Source organism: Oncorhynchus masou, chromosome 24 (assembly GCF_036934945.1).
Source record: "Oncorhynchus masou masou isolate Uvic2021 chromosome 24, UVic_Omas_1.1, whole genome shotgun sequence".
NCBI classification, from domain to species: domain Eukaryota; kingdom Metazoa; phylum Chordata; class Actinopteri; order Salmoniformes; family Salmonidae; genus Oncorhynchus; species Oncorhynchus masou.
In genome coordinates, this window is record NC_088235.1 from 9,639,126 (window position 1) to 9,665,064 (window position 25,939).

At 43.3% G+C, this 25,939-nt stretch overlaps 1 protein-coding gene across 1 annotated transcript in view; it reads left to right on the forward strand.

Annotated features, from left to right (window-relative positions):
* Positions 1–25,939, forward strand: part of LOC135513383 (dedicator of cytokinesis protein 1-like) — a 1,066,221-nt gene that overhangs the window by 712,554 nt on the left and 327,728 nt on the right. Inside the window, 1 exon segment of the mRNA XM_064936309.1 lies at positions 3,297–3,403. Coding sequence (XP_064792381.1) covers positions 3,297–3,403 — 107 coding nt within the window.

Genomic DNA, 25,939 nt, shown 5'->3' on the forward strand with positions numbered 1-25,939 from the left:
GTTGTTAACAGGATGTAGTTGTATATAATACCCATGTTGTTAACAGGATGTAGTTCTATGTAATATCCATGTTGTTAACAGGATGTAGTTCTATGTAATATCCATGTTGTTAACAGGATGTAGTTGTATGTAATACCCATGTTGTTAACAGGATGTAGTTGTATGTAATACCATGTTGTTAACAGGATGTAGTTGTATGTAATACCCATGTTGTTAACAGGATGTAGTTGTATGTAATACCCATATTAACAGGATGTAGTTCTATGTAATCCCCATGTTGTTAACAGGATGTAGTTCTATGTAATACCCATGTTGTTAACATGTGTTCTATGTAATACCCATGTTGTTAACATGATGTAGTTGTGTTCTATGTAATACCCATGTTGTTAACATGTGTTCTATGTAATACCCATGTTAACAGGATGTAGTTCTGTGTAATACCCATGTTGTTAACAGGATGTAGTTGTATGTAATACCCATGTTGTTAACAGGATGTAGTTGTGTTCTATGTAATACCCATGTTGTTAACATGATGTAGTTGTATGTAATACCCATGTTGTTAACAGGATATAGTTGTGTTCTATGTAATACCCATGTTGTTAGCAGGATGTAGTTGTGTTCTATGTAATACCCATGTTGTTAACAGGATGTAGTTGTGTTCTATGTAATACCCATGTTGTTAACAGGATGTAGTTGTATGTAATACCCATGTTGTTAACAGGATATAGTTGTGTTCTATGTAATACCCATGTTGTTAACATGATGTAGTTCTATGTAATACCCATGTTGTTAACAGGATGTAGTTCTATGTAATACCCATGTTGTTAACAGGATGTAGTTCTATGTAATATCCATGTTGTTAACAGGATGTAGTTCTATGTAATACCCATGTTGTTAACAGGATGTAGTTCTATGTAATATCCATGTTGTTAACAGGATGTAGTTCTATGTAATATCCATGTTGTTAACAGGATGTAGTTGTATGTAATACCCATGTTGTTAACAGGATGTAGTTGTATGTAATACCCATGTTGTTAACATGATGTAGTTCTGTGTAATACCCATGTTAACAGTATGTAGTTGTATGTAATACCCATGTTGTTAACATGATGTAGTTCTGTGTAATACCGTGGGTTCGTCATGTCAGTACACTGTCGTCACACACATACAACATGGGTTGAAGGCTGTATACAGGGAACTGTTGGTAGCCTGTAACAGTCTGTCATTTTCAACAGCTATGTTGCTCACTCACTATGACACAACAGCTATGTTGCTCACTCACTATGACACAACAGCTATGTTGCTCACTCACTATGACACAACGGCTATGTTGCTCACTCACTATGACACAACAGCTATGTTGCTCACTCACTATGACACAACGGCTATGTTGCTCACTCACTATGACACAACGGCTATGTTGCTCACTCACTATGACACAACGGCTATGTTGATCACTCGCTATGACACAACGGCTATGTTGCTCACTCGCTATGACACAACAGCTATGTTGCTCACTCACTATGACACAACAGCTATGTTGCTCACTCACTATGACACAACAGCTATGTTGCTCACTCACTATTACACAACTACTATGTTGCTCACTCACTATGACACAACAACTATGTTGCTCACTCACTATGACACAACAGCTATGTTGCTCACTCACTATGACACAACAGCTATGTTGCTCACTCACTATGACACAACAGCTATGTTGCTCACTCACTATGACACAACAACTATGTTGCTCTGGAACTAAGGCCACCAACTCAGTGGAGACGTCACCATCTGACATGGACATTGGATTCAATGAATGACTACAGCCTCTGAGCTAATAAAACTCTGCTCCTATCGTACCTTTCTGTTGTTTTGTTATTGTTTGTCTTTACAGTAAACTGTTCACAGAGTTCATGCTGTCTGTCTTTACAGTAAACTGTTCAGAGTTCATTCTGTTTGTCTTTACAGTAAACTGTTCAGAGTTCATTCTGTTTGTCTTTACAGTAAACTCCTCAGAGTTCATGCTGTTTGTCTTTACAGTAAACTCCTCAGAGTTCATGCTGTTTGTCTTTACAGTAAACTGTTCAAGGAGTTCATTCTGTTTGTCTTTACAGTAAACTCCTCAGAGTTCATGCTGTTTGTCTTTACAGTAAACTCCTCAGAGTTCATGCTGTTTGTCTTTACAGTAAACTGTTCAAGGAGTTCATTCTGTTTGTCTTTACAGTAAACTGTTCAAGGAGTTCATTCTGTTTGTCTTTACAGTAAACTGTTCACAGAGTTCATGCTGTCTGTCTTTACAGTAAACTGTTCAGAGTTCATTCTGTTGTTGCTTGTCTTTACAGTAAACTGTTCACAGAGTTCATGCTGTTTGTCTTTACAGTAAACTGTTCAGAGTTCATGCTGTCTGTCTTTACAGTAAACTGTTCACAGAGTTCATTCTGTTGTTTGTCTTTACAGTAAACTGTTCACAGAGTTCATGCTGTCTGTCTTTACAGTAAACTGTTCACAGAGTTCATTCTGTTGTTTGTCTTTACAGTAAACTGTTCACAGAGTTCATGCTGTCTGTCTTTACAGTAAACTGTTCACAGAGTTCATGCTGTTTGTTTTTACAGTAAACTGTTCAGAGTTCATTCTGTTTGTCTTTACAGTAAACTGTTCACAGAGTTCATTCTGTTTGTCTTTACAGTAAACTGTTCACAGAGTTCATGTTGTTTGTCTTTACAGTAAACTGTTCACAGAGTTCATTCTGTCTGTCTTTACAGTAAACTGTTCACAGAGTTCATGCTGTTGTTGCTTGTCTTTACAGTAAACTGTTCACAGAGTTCATTCTGTCTGTCTTTACAGTAAACTGTTCACAGAGTTCATTCTGTTGTTGTTTGTCTTTACAGTAAACTGTTCAGAGTTCATGCTGTTTGTCTTTACAGTAAACTGTTCAGAGTTCATTCTGTTTGTCTTTACAGTAAACTGTTCAGAGTTCATGCTGTCTGTCTTTACAGGAAATTGTTCATAGAGTTCATGCTGTCTTGCTTTACAGTAAACTGTTCAGAGTTCATTCTGTTTGTCTTTACAGTAAACTGTTCAGAGTTCATGCTGTTTGTCTTTACAGTAAACTGTTCAAGGAGTTCATTCTGTTTGTCTTTACAGTAAACTGTTCAGAGTTCATGCTGTCTGTCTTTACTGTAAACTGTTCAGAGTTCATGCTGTTTGTCTTTACAGTAAACTGTTCAGAGTTCATGCTGTCTGTCTTTACAGTAAACTGTTCACAGAGTTCATTCTGTTTTTTGTCTTTTCAGTAAACTGTTCACAGAGTTCATTCTGAAGGTTCCTCTGGGTCGTCTGGTCAAACAGAAGCTACACTGCCTCATCGACATCGTCCACAGTGATCTCTTCACACAGCATGGTAAGAACTACACTACTCAGCACCATCTCTGCCAGCCCTACACACAGAGCGCCAAACAGCCCCACGCACAGAGCTCCAAACAGCCAAGCTCTGCACGCTGAAGCCTCGACCTTGAAGCTCTGCACAGCCAAGCCCCGCACGCTGAGACCCACACACGATGAAACACCAACACGCCCGTCTCCAGTGTGCCATGTTAAGGTGTAACAGGGTTATGTCAGGGTGGTGCTACAGTCAGTCCTGTTGTCTCTGTCTCAGAGAAGACCCCACCACACTAATCCATTTAATCTATTCTAGATCATTCTGTCAGCTTGATAGTCTCTCTCCTTATCTACCTCTATGCTCTCTCTGTTCCTCTCTTCCCCTTCCCTTCTCCCCATCTTTCTTCTCTCTCCATATCTCTCTTCCCTCCTCTCCTTCTCTCTCTCCATATCTCTCTTCCCCCCTCTCCTTCTCTCTCTCCATATCTCTCTTCCCCCCTCTCCTTCTCTCTCTCCCCTATCTATCCCCCCCTTCTCTCTCTCCATATCTCTCTTCCCCCCTCTCCTTCTCTCTCTCCGTATCTCTCTCCCCCTCTCTTCTCTCTCTCTCTCTTTCCCCCCTCTCCTTCTCTCTCTCTCTCTTCCCCCTCTCCTTCTCTCTCTCTCTCTTCCCCCTCTCGTTCTCTCTCTCTCTCTCTTCCCCCTCTCCTTCTCTCTCTCTCTTCCCCCTCTCCTTCTCTCTCTTCCCCCTCTCCGTATCTCTCTTCTCGATCTCTTTCTCCGTCTCTCTTCCCCCTCTCCGTGTGTCTCTCTTCCCCCCTCTCCTTCTCTCTCTCTTCCCCCTCTCCTTCTCTCTCTCTTCCCCCTCTCCCTTCTCTCTCTCTTCCCCCCTCTCCTTCTCTCTCTCTTCCCCCCCTCTCCTTCTCTCTCTCTCTTCCCCCCTCTCCTTCTCTCTCTCTCTTCCCCCCTCTCCTTCTCTCTCTCTCTTCCCCCCTCTCCTTCTCTCTCTCTCTTCCCCCTCTCCTTCTCTCTCTTTCTTCCCCCTCTCCTTCTCTCTCTCCCCCTCTCCTTCTCGCTCTCTCTTCTCCATCTCTTTTCTGTCTCTCTTCCCCCCTCTCCGTATGTCTCTCTCTCCCCCCTCTCTCTCTTCCCCCTCTCCGTATGTCTCTCTCTCTTCCCCCCCTCTCTCTCTTCCCCCTCTCCGTATGTCTCTCTCTCTTCCCCCTCTCTCTCTTCCCCCTCTCCATCTCTCCCCCTCTCTCCGTATGTCTCTCTCTTCCCCCTCTCTCCGTATGTCTCTCTCTTCCCCCCTCTCTCTCTTCCCCCTCTCCATCTCTCCCCCTCTCTCCGTATGTCTCTCTCTTCCCCCCTCTCTCCGTATGTCTCTCTCTTCCCCCCTCTCTCTGTACGTCTCCATCTCTCCCCCCTCTGTCAGCCACCATGTGTTAGTTGAACATGGCAGGAAGTTGAGGAAGGTGTCCGTGTTGTTCTGTAATGTACCATGTCAGGCTGCTCTGTGTTAGAGAGGAGGATTTAATCCTTCCTGCCAAGCAGCCCTGAAGGTAATGGATGTTGACCAGAGAGGCTGGTCCTCCATACAGCCTACTGTGGCACACGCTAGCCCTGCGTTAGTGTCTGTGTGTGGGGTTAGTGTCTGTGGGGTTAGTGTCTGTGTGTGGGGTTAGAGTCTGTGTGTGTGGTTGGAGTCTGTGTGTGTGGTTAGTCTGTGTGTGTGGTTAGTGTCTGTGTGTGGTTAGTGTCTGTGTGTGGTTAGTGTCTGTGTGTGGGGTTGGTGTCTGTGTGTGGGGTTGGTGTCTGTGTGTGGTTAGTGTCTGTGTGTGGGGTTAGTGTCTGTGTGTGGGGTTAGTGTCTGTGTGTGGGGTTAGTTTCTGTGTGTGGGGTTAGTTTCTGTGTGTGGGGTTGGTGTCTGTGTGTGGGGTTAGTGTCTGTGTGTGGGGTTAGTTTCTGTGTGTGGGGTTTTGTGTGCTACACTAGCCGTGTGTGTGTGTGGTTAGTGTCTCTGTATGTGCTGACTGGTCTAATGCAGATGGATGAGGACAGACCCACTGACTGGTCTAATGTAGATGGATGAGGACAGACACACTGACTGGTCTCATGTAGATGGATGAGGACAGACCCACTGACTGGTCTAATGTAGATGGATGAGGAGAGACACACTGACTGGTCTAATGTAGATGGATGAGGACAGACCCACTGACTGGTCTAATGTAGATGGATGAGGAGAGACACACTGACTGTTCTAATGGAGATGGATGAGGACAGACCCACTGACTGGTCTAATGTAGATGGATGAGGAGAGACACACTGACTGGTCTAATGGAGATGGATGAGGACAGACCCACTGACTGGTCTAATGTAGATGGATGAGGACAGACCCACTGACTGGTCTAATGTAGATGGATGAGGAGAGACACACTGACTGGTCTAATGTAGATGGATGAGGAGAGACACACTGACTGGTCTAATGGAGATGGATGAGGACAGACACACTGACTGGTCTAATGGAGATGGATGAGGACAGATCCACTGACTGGTCTAATGGAGATGGATGAGGACAGACCCACTGACTGGTCTAATGTAGATGGATGAGGAGAGACACACTGACTGGTCTAATGGAGATGGATGAGGAGAGACACACTGACTGGTCTAATGGAGATGGATGAGGACAGACCCACTGACTGGTCTAATGTAGATGGATGAGGACAGACCCACTGACTGGTCTAATGTAGATGGATGAGGACAGACCCACTGACTGGTCTAATATAGATGGATGAGGAGAGACACACTGACTGGTCTAATGTAGATGGATGAGGATAGACCCACTGACTGGTCTAATGGAGATGGATGAGGACAGACCCACTGACTGGTCTAATGTAGATGGATGAGGACAGACCTACTAACTGGTCTAATGTAGATGGATGAGGACAGACCCACTGACTGGTCTAATGGAGATTGTTAAGGACACACCCACTGACTGCTCTAATGTAGATGGATGAGGACAGACCCACTGACTGGTCTAATGTAGATGGATGAGGACAGACCCACTGACTGGTCTAATGGAGATTGTTAAGGACACACCCACTGACTGCTCTAATGTAGATGGATGAGGACAGACCCACTGACTGGTCTAATGTAGATGGATGAGGACAGACCCACTGACTGGTCTAATGGAGATTGTTAAGGACACACCCACTGACTGGTCTAATGTAGATGGATGAGGACAGACCCACTGACTGGTCTAATGGAGATTGTTAAGGACACACCCACTGACTGCTCTAATGTAGATGGATGAGGACAGACCCACTGACTGGTCTAATGTAGATGGATGAGGACAGACCCACTGACTGGTCTAATGGAGATTGTTAAGGACACACCCACTGACTGGTCTAATGTAGATGGATGAGGACAGACCCACTGACTGGTCTAATGGAGATTGTTAAGGACACACCCACTGACTGCTCTAATGTAGATGGATGAGGACAGACCCACTGACTGGTCTAATGGAGATTGTTAAGGACACACCCACTCACTGCTCTAATGTAGATGGATGAGGACAGACCCACTGACTGGACTAATGGAGATGGATGAGGACAGACCCACTGACTGGTCTCATGTAGATGGATGAGGACAGACCCACTGACTGGACTAATGGAGATGGATGAGGACAGACCCACTGACTGGTCTAATGTAGATGGATGAGGACAGACCCACTGACTGGTCTAATGGAGATGGATGAGGACAGACCCACTGACTGGTCTAATGTAGATGGATGAGGACAGACCCACTGACTGGTCTAATGTAGATGGATGAGGACAGACCCACTGACTGGTCTAATGTAGATGGATGAGGACAGACCCACTGACTGGTCTAATGTAGATGGATGAGGACAGACCCACTGTCTGCCCAAAGCACTGGTCTAATGGAGATGGATGAGGACAGACCCACTGACTGGTCTAATGTAGATGGATGAGGACAGACCCACTGACTGGTCTAATGTAGATGGATGAGGACAGACCCACTGACTGGTCTACTGGAGATGGATGAGGACAGACCCACTGACTGGTCTAATGGAGATGGATGAGGACAGACCCACTGACTGGTCTAATGTAGATGGATGAGGACAGACACACTGACTGGTCTAATGTAGATGGATGAGGACAGACCCACTGACTGGTTTAATGTAGATGGATGAGGACAGACCCACTGTCTGCCCAAAGCACTGGTCTAATGTAGATGGATGAGGACAGACCCACTGACTGGTCTAATGTAGATGGATGAGGACAGACCCACTGACTGGTCTAATGTAGATGGATGAGGACAGACCCACTGACTGGTCTAATGGAGATGGATGAGGACAGACCCACTGACTGGTCTAATGTAGATGGATGAGGGAAACAACAGCCGGTTCTTTCTATTGGAACTCTCTCTGTGTGCTTTCTACTGACCTCTCAACCAATTAGAAATGACAGGAAATGACACCATGAAACAGGCCTCCAGCTTCGACTCCAAGGGAGAGCTGACTTGGTTGCCAATGGATACACAACAACGCATCTAGGAGTATCAGGTTCATTCCCCCATTATAACCCTACATCTAGGAGTATCAGGTTTATAACCCTACATCTAGGAGTATCAGGTTTATAACCCCATTATAACCCTACATCTAGGAGTATCAGGTTTATAACCCCATTATAACCCTACATCTAGGAGTATCAGGTTTATAACCCTACATCTAGGAGTATCAGGTTTATAACCCCATTATAACCCTACATCTAGGAGTATCAGGTTTATAACCCTACATCTAGGAGTATCAGGTTTATAACCCCATTATAACCCTACATCTAGGAGTATCAGGTTTATAACCCTACATCTGGGAGTATCAGGTTTATAACCCCATTATAACCCCATTATAACCCTACATCTAGGAGTATCAGGTTTATAACCCATTATAACCCTACATCTAGGAGTATCAGGTTTATAACCCTACATCTAGGAGTATCAGGTTTATAACCCTACATCTAGGAGTATCAGGATTATAACCCCATTATAACCCTACATCTAGGAGTATCAGGATTATAACCCCATTATAACCCTACATCTAGGAGTATCAGGTTTATAACCCCATTATAACCCTACATCTAGGAGTATAACCCCATTATAACCCTACATCTAGGAGTATCAGGTTTATAACCCTACATCTAGGAGTATCAGGATTATAACCCTACATCTAGGAGTATCAGGTTTATAACCCTACATCTAGGAGTATCAGGTTTATAACCCCATTATAACCCTACATCTAGGAGTATCAGGTTTATAACCCTACATCTAGGAGTATCAGGTTTATAACCCCATTATAACCCTACATCTAGGAGTATCAGGTTTATAACCCCATTATAACCCTACATCTAGGAGTATCAGGTTTATAACCCCATTATAACCCTACATCTAGGAGTATCAGGTTTATAACCCTACATCTAGGAGTATCAGGTTTATAACCCCATTATAACCCTACATCTAGGAGTATCAGGATTATAACCCCATTATAACCCTACATCTAGGAGTATCAGGTTTATAACCCCATTATAACCCTACATCTAGGAGTATCAGGTTTATAACCCCATTATAACCCTACATCTAGGAGTATCAGGTTTATAACCCTACATCTAGGAGTATCAGGTTTATAACCCTACATCTAGGAGTATCAGGTTTATAACCCTACATCTAGGAGTATCAGGTTTATAACCCTACATCTAGGAGTATCAGGTTTATAACCCCATTATAACCCTACATCTAGGAGTATCAGGATTATAACCCCATTATAACCCTACATCTAGGAGTATCAGGTTTATAACCCCATTATAACCCTACATCTAGCAGTATCAGGTTTATAACCCCATTATAACCCTACATCTAGGAGTATCAGGTTTATAACCCCATTATAACCCTGCATCTAGGAGTATCAGGTTTATAACCCTACATCTAGGAGTATCAGGATTATAACCCCATTATAACCCTACATCTAGGAGTATCAGGTTTATAACCCCATTATAACCCTACATCTAGGAGTATCAGGATTATAACCCCATTATAACCCTGCATCTAGGAGTATCAGGTTTATAACCCTACATATGGGAGTATCAGGTTTATAACCCCATTATAACCCCATTATAACCCCATTATAACCCTACATCTAGGAGTATCAGGTTTATAACCCCATTATAACCCTACATCTAGGAGTATCAGGATTATAACCCCATTATAACCCTACATCTAGGAGTATCAGGTTTATAACCCCATTATAACCCTACATCTAGGAGTATCAGGTTTATAACCCCATTATAACCCTACATCTAGGAGTATCAGGTTTATAACCCCATTATAATCCTACATCTAGGAGTATCAGGTTTATAACCCCATTATAACCCTACATCTAGGAGTATCAGGTTTATAACCCCATTATAACCCTACATCTAGGAGTATCAGGATTATAACCCCATTATAACCCTACATCTAGGAGTATCAGGTTTATAAACCCATTATAACCCTACATCTAGGAGTATCAGGATTATAACCCCATTATAACCCTACATCTAGGAGTATCAGGTTTATAACCCCATTATAATCCTACATCTAGGAGTATCAGGTTTATAACCCCATTATAACCCTACATCTAGGAGTATCAGGATTATAACCCCATTATAACCCTACATCTAGGAGTATCAGGATTATAACCCCATTATAATCCTACATCTAGGAGTATCAGGTTTATAACCCTACATCTAGGAGTATCAGGTTTATAACCCCATTATAACCCTACATCTAGGAGTATCAGGTTTATAACCCTACATCTAGGAGTATCAGGATTATAACCCCATTATAACCCTACATCTAGGAGTATCAGGTTTATAACCCCATTATAACCCTACATCTAGGAGTATCAGGTTTATAACCCCATTATAACCCTACATCTAGGAGTATCAGGTTTATAACCCCATTATAACCCTACATCTAGGAGTATCAGGATTATAACCCCATTATAACCCTACATCTAGGAGTATCAGGATTATAACCCTACATCTAGGAGTATCAGGATTATAACCCCATTATAACCCTACATCTAGGAGTATCAGGTTTATAACCCCATTATAACCCTACATCTAGGAGTATCAGGATTATAACCCTACATCTAGGAGTATCAGGTTTATAACCCCATTATAACCCTACATCTAGGAGTATCAGGTTTATAACCCCATTATAATCCTACATCTAGGAGTATCAGGTTTATAACCCTACATCTAGGAGTATCAGGTTTATAACCCCATTATAACCCTACATCTAGGAGTATCAGGTTTATAACCCCATTATAACCCTACATCTAGGAGTATCAGGATTATAACCCTACATCTAGGAGTATCAGGATTATAACCCCATTATAACCCTACATCTAGGAGTATCAGGTTTATAACCCCATTATAACCCTACATCTAGGAGTATCAGGATTATAACCCTACATCTAGGAGTATCAGGTTTATAACCCCATTATAACCCTACATCTAGGAGTATCAGGTTTATAACCCTACATCTAGGAGTATCAGGATTATAACCCCATTATAACCCTACATCTAGGAGTATCAGGATTATAACCCTACATCTAGGAGTATCAGGTTTATAACCCTACATCTAGGAGTATCAGGTTTATAACCCTACATCTAGGAGTATCAGGTTTATAACCCTACATCTAGGAGTATCAGGTTTATAACCCCATTATAACCCTACATCTAGGAGTATCAGGTTTATAACCCCATTATAACCCTACATCTAGGAGTATCAGGTTTATAACCCCATTATAACCCTACATCTAGGAGTATCAGGTTTATAACCCCATTATAACCCTACATCTAGGAGTATCAGGTTTATAACCCCATTATAACCCTACATCTAGGAGTATCAGGTTTATAACCCCATTATAACCCTACATCTAGGAGTATCAGGTTTATAACCCCATTATAACCCTACATCTAGGAGTATCAGGTTTATAACCCCATTATAACCCTACATCTAGGAGTATCAGGATTATAACCCCATTATAACCCTACATCTAGGAGTATCAGGTTTATAACCCTATTATAACCCTACATCTAGGAGTATCAGGTTTATAACCCTACATCTAGGAGTATCAGGATTATAACCCTACATCTAGGAGTATCAGGATTATAACCCCATTATAACCCTACATCTAGGAGTATCAGGTTTATAACCCCATTATAACCCTACATCTAGGAGTATCAGGATTATAACCCTTCATCTAGGAGTATCAGGTTTATAACCCTACATCTAGGAGTATCAGGATTATAACCCTACATCTAGGAGTATCAGGTTTATAACCCTACATCTAGGAGTATCAGGTTTATAACCCCATTATAACCCTACATCTAGGAGTATCAGGTTTATAACCCCATTATAACCCTACATCTAGGAGTATCAGGTTTATAACCCTACATCTAGGAGTATCAGGTTTATAACCCCATTATAACCCTACATCTAGGAGTATCAGGTTTATAACCCTACATCTAGGAGTATCAGGTTTATAACCCTACATCTAGGAGTATCAGGTTTATAACCCCATTATAACCCTACATCTAGGAGTATCATGATTATAACCCCATTATAACCCTACATCTAGGAGTATCAGGTTTATAACCCCATTATAACCCTACATCTAGGAGTATCAGGTTTATAACCCCATTATAACCCTACATCTAGGAGTATCAGGTTTATAACCCTACATCTAGGAGTATCAGGTTTATAACCCTACATCTAGGAGTATCAGGTTTATAACCCCATTATAACCCTACATCTAGGAGTATCAGGATTATAACCCCATTATAACCCTACATCTAGGAGTATCAGGTTTATAACCCTACATCTAGGAGTATCAGGTTTATAACCCCATTATAACCCTACATCTAGGAGTATCAGGTTTATAACCCCATTATAACCCTACATCTAGGAGTGTCAGGATTATAACCCTACATCTAGCAGTATCAGGTTTATAACCCCATTATAACCCTACATCTAGGAGTATCAGGTTTATAACCCTACATCTAGGAGTATCAGGTTTATAACCCCATTATAACCCTACATCTAGGAGTATCAGGTTTATAACCCCATTATAACCCTACATCTAGGAGTATCAGGATTATAACCCCATTATAACCCTACATCTAGGAGTATCAGGATTATAACCCCATTATAACCCTACATCTAGGAGTATCAGGTTTATAACCCCATTATAACCCTACATCTAGGAGTATCAGGATTATAACCCCATTATAACCCTACATCTAGGAGTATCAGGATTATAACCCCATTATAACCCTGCATCTAGGAGTATCAGGATTATAACCCTACATCTAGGAGTATCAGGTTTATAACCCCATTATAACCCTACATCTAGGAGTATCAGGTTTATAACCCCATTATAACCCTACATCTAGGAGTATCAGGTTTATAACCCCATTATAACCCTACATCTAGGAGTATCAGGTTTATAACCCCATTATAACCCTACATCTAGGAGTGTCAGGATTATAACCCTACATCTAGCAGTATCAGGTTTATAACCCCATTATAACCCTACATCTAGGAGTATCAGGTTTATAACCCTACATCTAGGAGTATCAGGTTTATAACCCCATTATAACCCTACATCTAGGAGTATCAGGTTTATAACCCCATTATAACCCTACATCTAGGAGTATCAGGATTATAACCCCATTATAACCCTACATCTAGGAGTATCAGGTTTATAACCCCATTATAACCCTACATCTAGGAGTATCAGGTTTATAACCCCATTATAACCCTACATCTAGGAGTATCAGGATTATAACCCCATTATAACCCTACATCTAGGAGTATCAGGTTTATAACCCCATTATAACCCTACATCTAGGAGTATCAGGTTTATAACCCTACATCTAGGAGTATCAGGTTTATAACCCCATTATAACCCTACATCTAGGAGTATCAGGTTTATAACCCCATTATAACCCTACATCTAGGAGTATCAGGATTATAACCCCATTATAACCCTACATCTAGGAGTATCAGGTTTATAACCCTACATCTAGGAGTATCAGGTTTATAACCCCATTATAACCCTACATCTATGAGTATCAGGTTTATAACCCCATTATAACCCTACATCTAGGAGTATCAGGTTTATAACCCCATTATAACCCTACATCTAGGAGTATCAGGTTTATAACCCCATTATAACCCTACATCTAGGAGTATCAGGTTTATAACCCCATTATAACCCTACATCTAGGAGTATCAGGTTTATAACCCCATTATAACCCTACATCTAGGAGTATCAGGTTTATAACCCCATTATAACCCTACATCTAGGAGTATCAGGATTATAACCCCATTATAACCCTACATCTAGGAGTATCAGGATTATAACCCCATTATAACCCTACATCTAGGAGTATCAGGTTTATAACCCTACATCTAGGAGTATCAGGATTATAACCCCATTATAACCCTACATCTAGGAGTATCAGGTTTATAACCCTACATCTAGGAGTATCAGGTTTATAACCCCATTATAACCCTACATCTAGGAGTATCAGGTTTATAACCCCATTATAACCCTACATCTAGGAGTATCAGGATTATAACCCCATTATAACCCTGCATCTAGGAGTATCAGGATTATAACCCTACATCTAGGAGTATCAGGTTTATAACCCCATTATAACCCTACATCTAGGAGTATCAGGTTTATAACCCCATTATAACCCTACATCTAGGAGTATCAGGTTTATAACCCCATTATAACCCTACATCTAGGAGTATCAGGTTTATAACCCCATTATAACCCTACATCTAGGAGTGTCAGGATTATAACCCTACATCTAGCAGTATCAGGTTTATAACCCCATTATAACCCTACATCTAGGAGTATCAGGTTTATAACCCTACATCTAGGAGTATCAGGTTTATAACCCCATTATAACCCTACATCTAGGAGTATCAGGTTTATAACCCCATTATAACCCTACATCTAGGAGTATCAGGATTATAACCCCATTATAACCCTACATCTAGGAGTATCAGGTTTATAACCCCATTATAACCCTACATCTAGGAGTATCAGGTTTATAACCCCATTATAACCCTACATCTAGGAGTATCAGGATTATAACCCCATTATAACCCTACATCTAGGAGTATCAGGTTTATAACCCCATTATAACCCTACATCTAGGAGTATCAGGTTTATAACCCTACATCTAGGAGTATCAGGTTTATAACCCCATTATAACCCTACATCTAGGAGTATCAGGTTTATAACCCCATTATAACCCTACATCTAGGAGTATCAGGATTATAACCCCATTATAACCCTACATCTAGGAGTATCAGGTTTATAACCCTACATCTAGGAGTATCAGGTTTATAACCCCATTATAACCCTACATCTAGGAGTATCAGGTTTATAACCCCATTATAACCCTACATCTATGAGTATCAGGTTTATAACCCCATTATAACCCTACATCTAGGAGTATCAGGTTTATAACCCCATTATAACCCTACATCTAGGAGTATCAGGTTTATAACCCCATTATAACCCTACATCTAGGAGTATCAGGTTTATAACCCCATTATAACCCTACATCTAGGAGTATCAGGATTATAACCCCATTATAACCCTACATCTAGGAGTATCAGGTTTATAACCCCATTATAACCCTACATCTAGGAGTATCAGGTTTATAACCCCATTATAACCCTACATCTAGGAGTATCAGGTTTATAACCCTACATCTAGGAGTATCAGGATTATAACCCCATTATAACCCTACATCTAGGAGTATCAGGTTTATAACCCCATTATAACCCTACATCTAGGAGTATCAGGTTTATAACCCCATTATAACCCTACATCTAGGAGTATCAGGATTATAACCCCATTATAACCCTACATCTAGGAGTATCAGGTTTATAACCCCATTATAACCCTACATCTAGGAGTATCAGGATTATAACCCCATTATAACCCTACATCTAGGAGTATCAGGATTATAACCCCATTATAACCCTACATCTAGGAGTATCAGGTTTATAACCCTACATCTAGGAGTATCAGGTTTATAACCCCATTATAACCCTACATCTAGGAGTATCAGGATTATAACCCCATTATAACCCTACATCTAGGAGTATCAGGTTTATAACCCCATTATAACCCTACATCTAGGAGTATCAGGTTTATAACCCCATTATAACCCTACATCTAGGAGTATCAGGATTATAACCCCATTATAACCCTACATCTAGGAGTATCAGGTTTATAACCCTACATCTAGGAGTATCAGGTTTATAACCCCATTATAACCCTACATCTAGGAGTATCAGCATTATAACCCCATTATAACCCTACATCTAGGAGTATCAGGATTATAACCCCATTATAACCCTACATCTAGGAGTATCAGGTTTATAACCCCATTATAACGCTACATCTAGGAGTATCAGGTTTATAACCCTACATCTAGGAGTATTACGATTATAACCCCATTATAACCCTACATCTAGGAGTATCAGGATTATAACCCTACATCTAGGAGTATCAGCATTATAACCCCATTATAACCCTACATCTAGGAGTATCAGGTTTATAACCCCATTTTAACCCTACATCTAGGAGTATCAGGATTATAACCCCATTATAACCCTACATCTAGGAGTATCAGGTTTATAACCCTACATCTAGGAGTATCAGCATTATAACCCCATTATAACCCTACATCTAGGAGTATCAGGTTTATAACCCCATTATAACCCTACATCTAGGAGTATCAGGTTTATAACCCCATTATAACCCTACATCTAGGAGTATCAGGATTATAACCCCATTATAACCCTACATCTAGGAGTATCAGGTTTATAACCCTACATCTAGGAGTATCAGGTTTATAACCCCATTATAACCCTACATCTAGGAGTATCAGGTTTATAACCCTACATCTAGGAGTATCAGGTTTATAACCCCATTATAACCCTACATCTAGGAGTATCAGGTTTATAACCCCATTATAACCCTACATCTAGGAGTATCAGGTTTATAACCCCATTATAACCCTACATCTAGCAGTATCAGGTTTATAACCCCATTATAACCCTACATCTAGGAGTATCAGGTTTATAACCCCATTATAACCCTACATCTAGGAGTATCAGGTTTATAACCCTACATCTAGGAGTATCAGGTTTATAACCCCATTATAACCCTACATCTAGGAGTATCAGGTTTATAACCCCATTATAACCCTACATCTAGGAGTATCAGGTTTATAACCCTACATCTAGGAGTATCAGGTTTATAACCCCATTATAACCCTACATCTAGGAGTATCAGGTTTATAACCCTACATCTAGGAGTATCAGGTTTATAACCCCATTATAACCCTACATCTAGGAGTATCAGGTTTATAACCCCATTATAACCCTACATCTAGGAGTATCAGGTTTATAACCCCATTATAACCCTACATCTAGGAGTATCAGGTTTATAACCCTACTATAACCCTACATCTAGGAGTATCAGGTTTATAACCCTACATCTAGGAGTATCAGGTTTATAACCCCATTATAACCCTACATCTAGGAGTATCAGGTTTATAACCCCATTATAACCCTACATCTAGGAGTATCAGGTTTATAACCCCATTATAACCCTACATCTAGGAGTATCAGGTTTATAACCCCATTATAACCCTACATCTAGGAGTATCAGGTTTATAACCCCATTATAACCCTACATCTAGGAGTATCAGGTTTATAACCCCATTATAACCCTACATCTAGGAGTATCAGGTTTATAACCCCATTATAACCCTACATCTAGGAGTATCAGGTTTATAACCCCATTATAACCCTACATCTAGGAGTATCAGGTTTATAACCCCATTATAACCCTACATCTAGGAGTATCAGGTTTATAACCCCATTATAACCCTACATCTAGGAGTATCAGGATTATAACCCTACATCTAGGAGTATCAGGTTTATAACCCCATTATAACCCTACATCTAGGAGTATCAGGTTTATAACCCCATTATAACCCTACATCTAGGAGTATCAGGTTTATAACCCTACATCTAGGAGTATCAGGATGATTTTAGTACCAGATAAAACCCTGTTCCCCCATTATAACCCCATTATAAACCTATTTCCCCCATTATAAACCCATAATAACCCCATGTCCCTATTATAAACCCATGTCCCTATTATAAACCCATGTCCCCATAATAAACCCATGTCCCTATTATAAACCCATGTCCCTATTATAAACCCATGTCCCTATTATAAACCCATGTCCCTATTATAAACCCATGTCCCCATTATAAACCCATGTCCCTATTATAAACCCCATTATAAACCCATGTCCCTATTATAAACCCCATTATAAACCCATGTCCCTATTATAAACCCATGTCCCTATTATAAACCCATGTCCCCATAATAAACCCATGTCCCCATAATAAACCCATGTCCCTATTATAAACCCATGTCCCTATTATAAACCCATGTCCCTATTATAAACCCATGTCCCTATTATAAACCCATGTCCCTATTATAAACCCATGTCCCTATTATAAACCCCATGTCCCTATTATAAACCCATGTCCCCATAATAAACCCATGTCTAATATGTACCAACCCTCTAGTCTAATATGGACCAACCCTCTAGTCTAATATGGGCCAACCCTCTAGTCTAATATGGACCAACCCTCTAGTCTAATATGGGCCAACCCTCTAGTCTAATATGGACCAACCCTCTAGTCTAATATGGGCCAACCCTCTCAGCTAATATGGGCCAACCCTCTAGTCTAATATGGACCAACCCTCTAGTCTAATATGGGCCAACCCTCTCAGCTAATATGGGCCAAACCTCTAGTCTAATATGGAGCAACCCTCTATTCTAATATGGGCCAACCCTCTATTCTAATATTGGCCAACCCTCTATTCTAATTTTGGCCAACCCTCTAATCTAATATGGACCAACCCTCTCATCTAATATGGGCCAACCCTCTAGTCTAATATGGACCAACCCTCTAGTCTAATATGGGCCAACCCTCTAGTCTAATATGGGCCAACCCTCTGGTCTAATATGGGCCAACCCTCTAGTCTAATATGGACCAACCCTCTAGTCTAATATGGACCAACCCTCTTGTCTAATATGGACCAAACCTCTAGTCTAATATATTAAACCCTCTAGTCTAATATGGGCCAACCCTCTAGTCTAATATATTAAACCCTAGTGAATATGGACCAACCCTCTGGTCTAGTATGGGCCAACCCTCTAGTCTAATATATTAAACCCTAGTGAATATGGACCAACCCTCTGGTCTAGTATGGGCCAACCCTCTAGTCTAATATATTAAACCCTAGTGAATATGGGCCAACCCTCTGGTCTAGTATGGGCCAACCCTCTAGTCTAATATATTAAACCCTAGTGAATATGGACCAATCCTCTAGTCTAATATATTAAACCCTAGTGAATATGGACCAACCCTCTGGTCTAATATGGGCCAACCCTCTAGTCTAATATGGGCCAACCCTCTAGTCTAATATATTAAACCCTAGTGAATATGGACCAACCCTCTGGTCTAATATGGGCCAACCCTCTAGTCTAATATATTAAACCCTAGTGAATATGGACCAACCCTCTGGTCTAGTATGGGCCAACCCTCTAGTCTAATATATTAAACCCTAGTGAATATGGACCAACCCTCTGGTCTAATATGGGCCAACCCTCTAGTCTAATATATTAAACCCTAGTGAATATGGACCAACCCTCTGGTCTCGTCTATTGAACCTTAGCCAGCCACTCCAGCAATGTGGATGGCCTGTCATTTCTGAAGTGCTTCTGTGTTTTTATCCCACACAAACAGATTACTTAGTGCCGTTCATCTAGCTGTGTGGGAGGACAAGAACGCTTGCCTCTCGTATGTGTGTGTGAGAGAGAGAGAGGGCGTTTGTGTGTGTGAGAGAGAGAGGGTGTTTGAGAGAGGGTGATTGTTTGTGTGTGTGTGAGAGAGGGTGAGTGTGTGAGTGTGTGTGTGTGTGTGAGAGGGCGTTTGTGTGTGTGTGAGAGAGAGGGTGTGTGAGAGATGGTGATTGTTTGTGTGTGTGTGAGAGAGGGTGAGTGAGTGTGTGTGTGTGTGTGTGAGAGGGCATTTGTGTGTGTGTGAGAGAGAGGGTGTGTGAGAGAGGGTGAGTGTTTGAGGGTGTGTGTGTGTATGAGAGGGTGTTTGTGTGTGTGTGTGAGAGAGGGTGAGTGTGAGGGCGTTTGTGTGTGTGTGTGTGTGTGTGTGTGTGTGTGTGTGTGTGTGTGTGTGTGTGTGTGTGAGAGAGGGCGTTTGTGTGTGTGTGTGAGAGAGGGTGTGTGTGAGAGGGCGTTTGTGTGTGTGAGAGAGGGTGTGTGTGTGTGAGAGAAGGTGAGTGTTTGTGTATGTTTCCCATGGAGGGAGGGAGGGAGGGAGGGAGGTAGGGAGGGAGGGAATTTCAGCACTGGAAAGACGAGGTATTAAACACTGTAGACAATGAGCCAGAGTCCCTCAGATGGGAGATTTGTTTTGGTGTTTCAGCATCGGGATGATTACTCAACGGTGTCCCCTAACAGCACACAGCTTAGCTTTCTGTCCCGTACACCACAGATGGCACCACAACGTCAATCAATCAAATGTATTTATAAAGCCCTTCTATGTTTTACGTCAGCCGATGTCACAAAGTGCTTGTACAGAAACCCAGGCTAAAACCACAAACAGCAAGCAATGGAGAAGTAGAATCACTATATATTTATATAGCCCTTCGTACATCAGCTGATATCTCAAAGTGCTGTACAGAAACCCAGGCTAAAACCACAAACAGCAAGCAATGGAGAAGTAGAATCACTATATATTTATATAGCCCTTCGTACATCAGCTGATATCTCAAAGTGCTGTACAGAAACCCAGGCTAAAACCACAAACAGCAAGCAATGGAGAAGTAGAATCACTATATATTTATATAGCCCTTCGTACATCAGCTGATATCTCAAAGTGCTGTACAGAAACCCAGGCTAAAACCACAAACAGCAAGCAATGGAGAAGTAGAATCACTATATATTTATATAGCCCTTCGTACATGAGCTGATATCTCAAAGTGCTGTACAGAAACCCAGCCTAAAACCCCAAACAGCAAGCAATGGAGAAGTAGAATCACTATATATTTATATAGCCCTTCGTACATCAGCTGATATCTCAAAGTGCTGTACAGAAACCCAGGCTAAAACCACAAACAGCAAGCAATGGAGAAGTAGAATCACTATATATTTATATAGCCCTTCGTACATGAGCTGATATCTCAAAGTGCTGTATAGAAACCCAGCCTAAAACCCCAAACAGCAAGCAATGGAGAAGTAGAATCACTATATATTTATATAGCCCTTCGTACATCAGCTGATATCTCAAAGTGCTGTACAGAAACCCAGGCTAAAACCACAAACAGCAAGCAATGGAGAAGTAGAATCACTATATATTTATATAGCCCTTCGTACATCAGCTGATATCTCAAAGTGCTGTACAGAAACCCAGGCTAAAACCACAAACAGCAAGCAATGGAGAAGTAGAATCACTATATATTTATATAGCCCTTCGTACATCAGCTGATATCTCAAAGTGCTGTACAGAAACCCAGGCTAAAACCACAAACAGCAAGCAATGGAGAAGTAGAATCACTATATATTTATATAGCCCTTCGTACATCAGCTGATATCTCAAAGTGCTGTACAGAAACCCAGGCTAAAACCACAAACAGCAAGCAATGGAGAAGTAGAATCACTATATATTTATATAGCCCTTCGTACATGAGCTGATATCTCAAAGTGCTGTACAGAAACCCAGCCTAAAACCCCAAACAGCAAGCAATGGAGAAGTAGAATCACTATATATTTATATAGCCCTTCGTACATCAGCTGATATCTCAAAGTGCTGTACAGAAACCCAGGCTAAAACCACAAACGCAAGCAATGGAGAAGTAGAATCACTATATATTTATATAGCCCTTCGTACATGAGCTGATATCTCAAAGTGCTGTATAGAAACCCAGCCTAAAACCCCAAACAGCAAGCAATGGAGAAGTAGAATCACTATATATTTATATAGCCCTTCGTACATCAGCTGATATCTCAAAGTGCTGTACAGAAACCCAGGCTAAAACCACAAACAGCAAGCAATGGAGAAGTAGAATCACTATATATTTATATAGCCCTTCGTACATCAGCTGATATCTCAAAGTGCTGTACAGAAACCCAGCCTAAAACCCCAAACAGCAAGCAATGGAGAAGTAGAATCACTATATATTTATATAGCCCTTCGTACATCAGCTGATATCTCAAAGTGCTGTACAGAAACCCAGCCTAAAACCCCAAACAGCAAGCAATGCAGGTGTAGAAGCACGGTGGCTAGGAAAAACTCCCTAGAAAGGCCAAAACTCTAGGAAGAAACCTAGAGAGGAACCAGGCTATGTGGGATGGGAAATCTAACCGCTCTCAAATTCATAGACAGAGCTGTGGCTACAAGGACTGACCGTCCATGATATCAATATTATAGTTTAACCATGTTTTGAGGCTGTACAGTGTTTGTTCACCACTATATTGTTTACAAACAAATGAGTGAAACAAGCGGTTGATCTTAGTGAGTCACCAAACATTTCTGGAGGAAAGACACAGACTTGTGATCCTAATGTTTCATTTATTCAGAAGCCCTGTTGGTGGTGGGTGCACTTGATTCAGAGGCCCTGTTGGTGGTGGGTGCACTTGATTCAGAGGTCCGGTTGGTGGTGGGTGCACTTGATTCAGAGGCCCTGTTGGTGGTGGGTGCACTTGGTTCAGAGGCCCTGTTGGTGGTGGGTGCACTTGGTTCAGAGGCCCTGTTTGTGGTGGGTGCACTTGATTCAGAGGCCCTGTTGGTGGTGGGTGCACTTGGTTCAGAGGCCCTGTTGGTGGTGGGTGCACTTGGTTCAGAGGCCCTGTTGGTGGTGGGTGCACTTGATTCAGAGGCCCTGTTGGTGGTGGGTGCACTTGGTTCAGAGGCCCTGTTGGTGGTGGGTGCACTTGGTCCAGAGGCCCTGTTGGTGGTGGGTGCACTTGGTCCAGAGGCCCTGTTGGTGGTGGGTGCACTTGGTCCAGAGGCCCTGTTGGTGGTGGGTGCACTTGGTTCAGAGGCCCTGTTGGTGGTGGGTGCACTTGGTCCAGAGGCCCTGTTGGTGGTGGGTGCACTTGATTCAGAGGCCCTGTTGGTGGTGGGTGCACTTGATTCAGAGGCCCTGTTGGTGGTGGGTGCACTTGATTCAGAGGCCCTGTTGGTGGTGGGTGCACTTGGTTCAGAGGCCCTGTTGGTGGTGGGTGCACTTGGTTCAGAGGCCCTGTTGGTGGTGGGTGCACTTGGTTCAGAGGCCCTGTTGGGGGTGGGTGCACTTGATTCAGAGGCCCTGTTGGTGGTGGGTGCACTTGGTTCAGAGGCCCTGTTGGTGGTGGGTGCACTTGATTCAGAGGCCCTGTTGGTGGTGGGTGCACTTGATTCAGAGGCCCTGTTGGTGGTGGGTGCACTTGATTCTGAGGCCCTGTTGGTGGTGGGTGCACTTGGTTCAGAGGCCCTGTTGGTGGTGGGTGCACTTGATTCAGAGGCCCTGTTGGTGGTGGGTGCACTTGATTCAGAGGCCCTGTTGGTGGTGGGTGCACTTGGTTCAGAGGCTTGTTGGTGGTGGGTGCACTTGATTCAGAAGCTCTGTTGGTGGTGGGTGCACTTGATTCAGAAGCCCTGTTGGTGGTGGGTGCACTTGATTCAGAGGCCCTGTTGTGGTGGGTGCACTTGGTTCAGAGGCCCTTTTGTGGTGGGTGCACTTGGTTCAGAAGCCCTGTGGTGGTGGGTGCACTTGGTTCAGAGGCCCTGTTGGTGGTGGGTGCACTTGGTTTAGAAGCCCTGTTGTGGTGGGTGCACTTGGTTCAGAAGCCCTGTTGGTGGTGGGTGCACTTGATTCAGAAGCCCTGTTGGTGGTGGGTGCACTTGATTCAGAGGCCCTGTTGTGGTGGGTGCACTTGGTTCAGAGGCCCTTTGTGGTGGGTGCACTTGGTTCAGAAGCCCTGTGGTGGTGGGTGCACTTGGTTCAGAGGCCCTGTTGGTGGTGGGTGCACTTGGTTTAGAAGCCCTGTTGTGGTGGGTGCACTTGGTTCAGAAGCCCTGTTGGTGGTGGGTGCACTTGATTCAGAGGCCCTGTTGGTGGTGGGTGCACTTGATTCAGAGGCCCTGTTGGTGGTGGGTGCACTTGATTCAGAGGCCCTGTTGGTGGTGGGTGCACTTGATTCAGAAGCCCTGTTGGTGGTGGGTGCACTTAATTCAGAATGGTCCCATGTTTTGAACCATTTCATTAGTCTGAACAGGCAAACTCCGCCTTCACAGCGGACCAGGAGAGTTGTGGCTCATTGAAGTGCACTTCTCTAATAAAATGAATACTGGAAACAGATCATGTCATTGATAATCATTTTCATAGCTGGTTCATTGAGCCAGCAAACTGGGTATAATGGCTATGGACTTACTATAACAATGACTTAGAATATCAATACCTTCTGGCCAATCAGATGGCTCAAATCACAGCGCCTACTGCTTCCATGACCCCACAGCAAAGTCTGATACTAATTTAAAACCGCGACCAGAGAAACTCAACGACCACAGCAAACAGCTGCTTTTTAAACATTTATATGAGTGAGTTTATATTCGGTGCTGTCAACACTGTTTTTATTCAACACTTTTACAAACATAAAACACACTTCTCCCTACTTCCTGTCGCGTTGCAGTGAAATGAGTAGCCAAGTGCATCAAATAACTCATCATCCTCCTCTTCTCCCTGACCCTTGTCCCATCATCCTCCTCTTCTCCTTCCTGACCCTTGTCCCATCATCCTCCTCTTCTCCTTCCTGACCCTTGTCCCATCATCCTCCTCTTCTCCCTGACCCTTGTCCCATCATCCTCCTCTTCTCCCTGACCCTTGTCCCATCATCCTCCTCTTCTCCCTGACCCTTGTCCCTCCATCCTCCTCTTCTCCCTGACCCTTGTCCCTCCATCCTCCTCTTCTCCCTGACCCTTGTCCCTCCATCCTCCTCTTCTCCCTGACCCTTGTCCCTTCATCAACCTCCTCTTCTCCCTGACCCATGTCCCATCATCCTCCTCTTCTCCCTGACCCTTGTCCCTCCATCCTCCTCTTCTCCCTGACCCTTGTCCCTCCATCCTCCTCTTCTCCCTGACCCTTGTCCCATCATCCTCCTCTTCTCCCTGACCCTTGTCCCATCATCCTCCTCTTCTCCCTGACCCTTGTCCCATCATCCTCCTCTTCTCCCTGACCCTTGTCCCATCATCCTCCTCTTCTCCCTGACCCTTGTCCCATCATCCTCCTCTTCTCCCTGACCCATGTCCCATCATCCTCCTCTTCTCCCTGACCCTTGTCCCATCATCCTCCTCTTCTCCCTGACCCTTGTCCCATCATCCTCCTCTTCTCCCTGACCCTTGTCCCTCCATCCTCCTCTTCTCCCTGACCCTTGTCCCATCATCCTCCTCTTCTCCCTGACCCTTGTCCCATCATCCTCCTCTTCTCCCTGACCCATGTCCCTCCATCCTCCTCTTCTCCCTGACCCTTGTCCCTCCATCCTCCTCTTCTCCCTGACCCATGTCCCATCATCCTCCTCTTCTCCCTGACCATTGTCCCATCATCCTCCTCTTCTCCCTGACCCATGTCCCTCCATCCTCCTCTTCTCTCTGACCCATGTCCCATCATCCTCCTCTTCTCCCTGACCCATGTCCCTCCATCCTCCTCTTCTCCCTGACCCATGTCCCTCCATCCTCCTCTTCTCCCTGACCATGTCCCATCATCCTCCTCTTCTCCCTGACCCATGTCCCTCCATCCTCCTCTTCTCCCTGACCCTTGTCCCATCATCCTCCTCTTCTCCCTGACCCATGTCCCTCCATCCTCCTCTTCTCCCTGACCCTTGTCCCATCATCCTCCTCTTCTCCCTGACCCTTGTCCCATCATCCTCCTCTTCTCCCTGACCCATGTCCCTCCATCCTCCTCTTCTCCCTGACCCATGTCCCTCCGTCCTCCTCTTCTCCTTCCTGACCCTTGTCCCATCATCCTCCTCTTCTCCCTGACCCATGTCCCTCCATCCTCCTCTTCTCCCTGACCCTTGTCCCATCATCCTCCTCCTCTTCTCCCTGACCCTTGTCCCTCCATCCTCCTCTTCTCCCTGACCCATGTCCCTCCATCCTCCTCTTCTCCCTGACCCTTGTCCCTCCATCCTCCTCTTCTCCCTGACCCTTGTCCCTCCATCCTCCTCTTCTCCCTGACCCTTGTCCCATCATCCTCCTCTTCTCCCTGACCCATGTCCCATCCTCCTCCTCTTCTCCCTGACCCATGTCCCATCCTCCT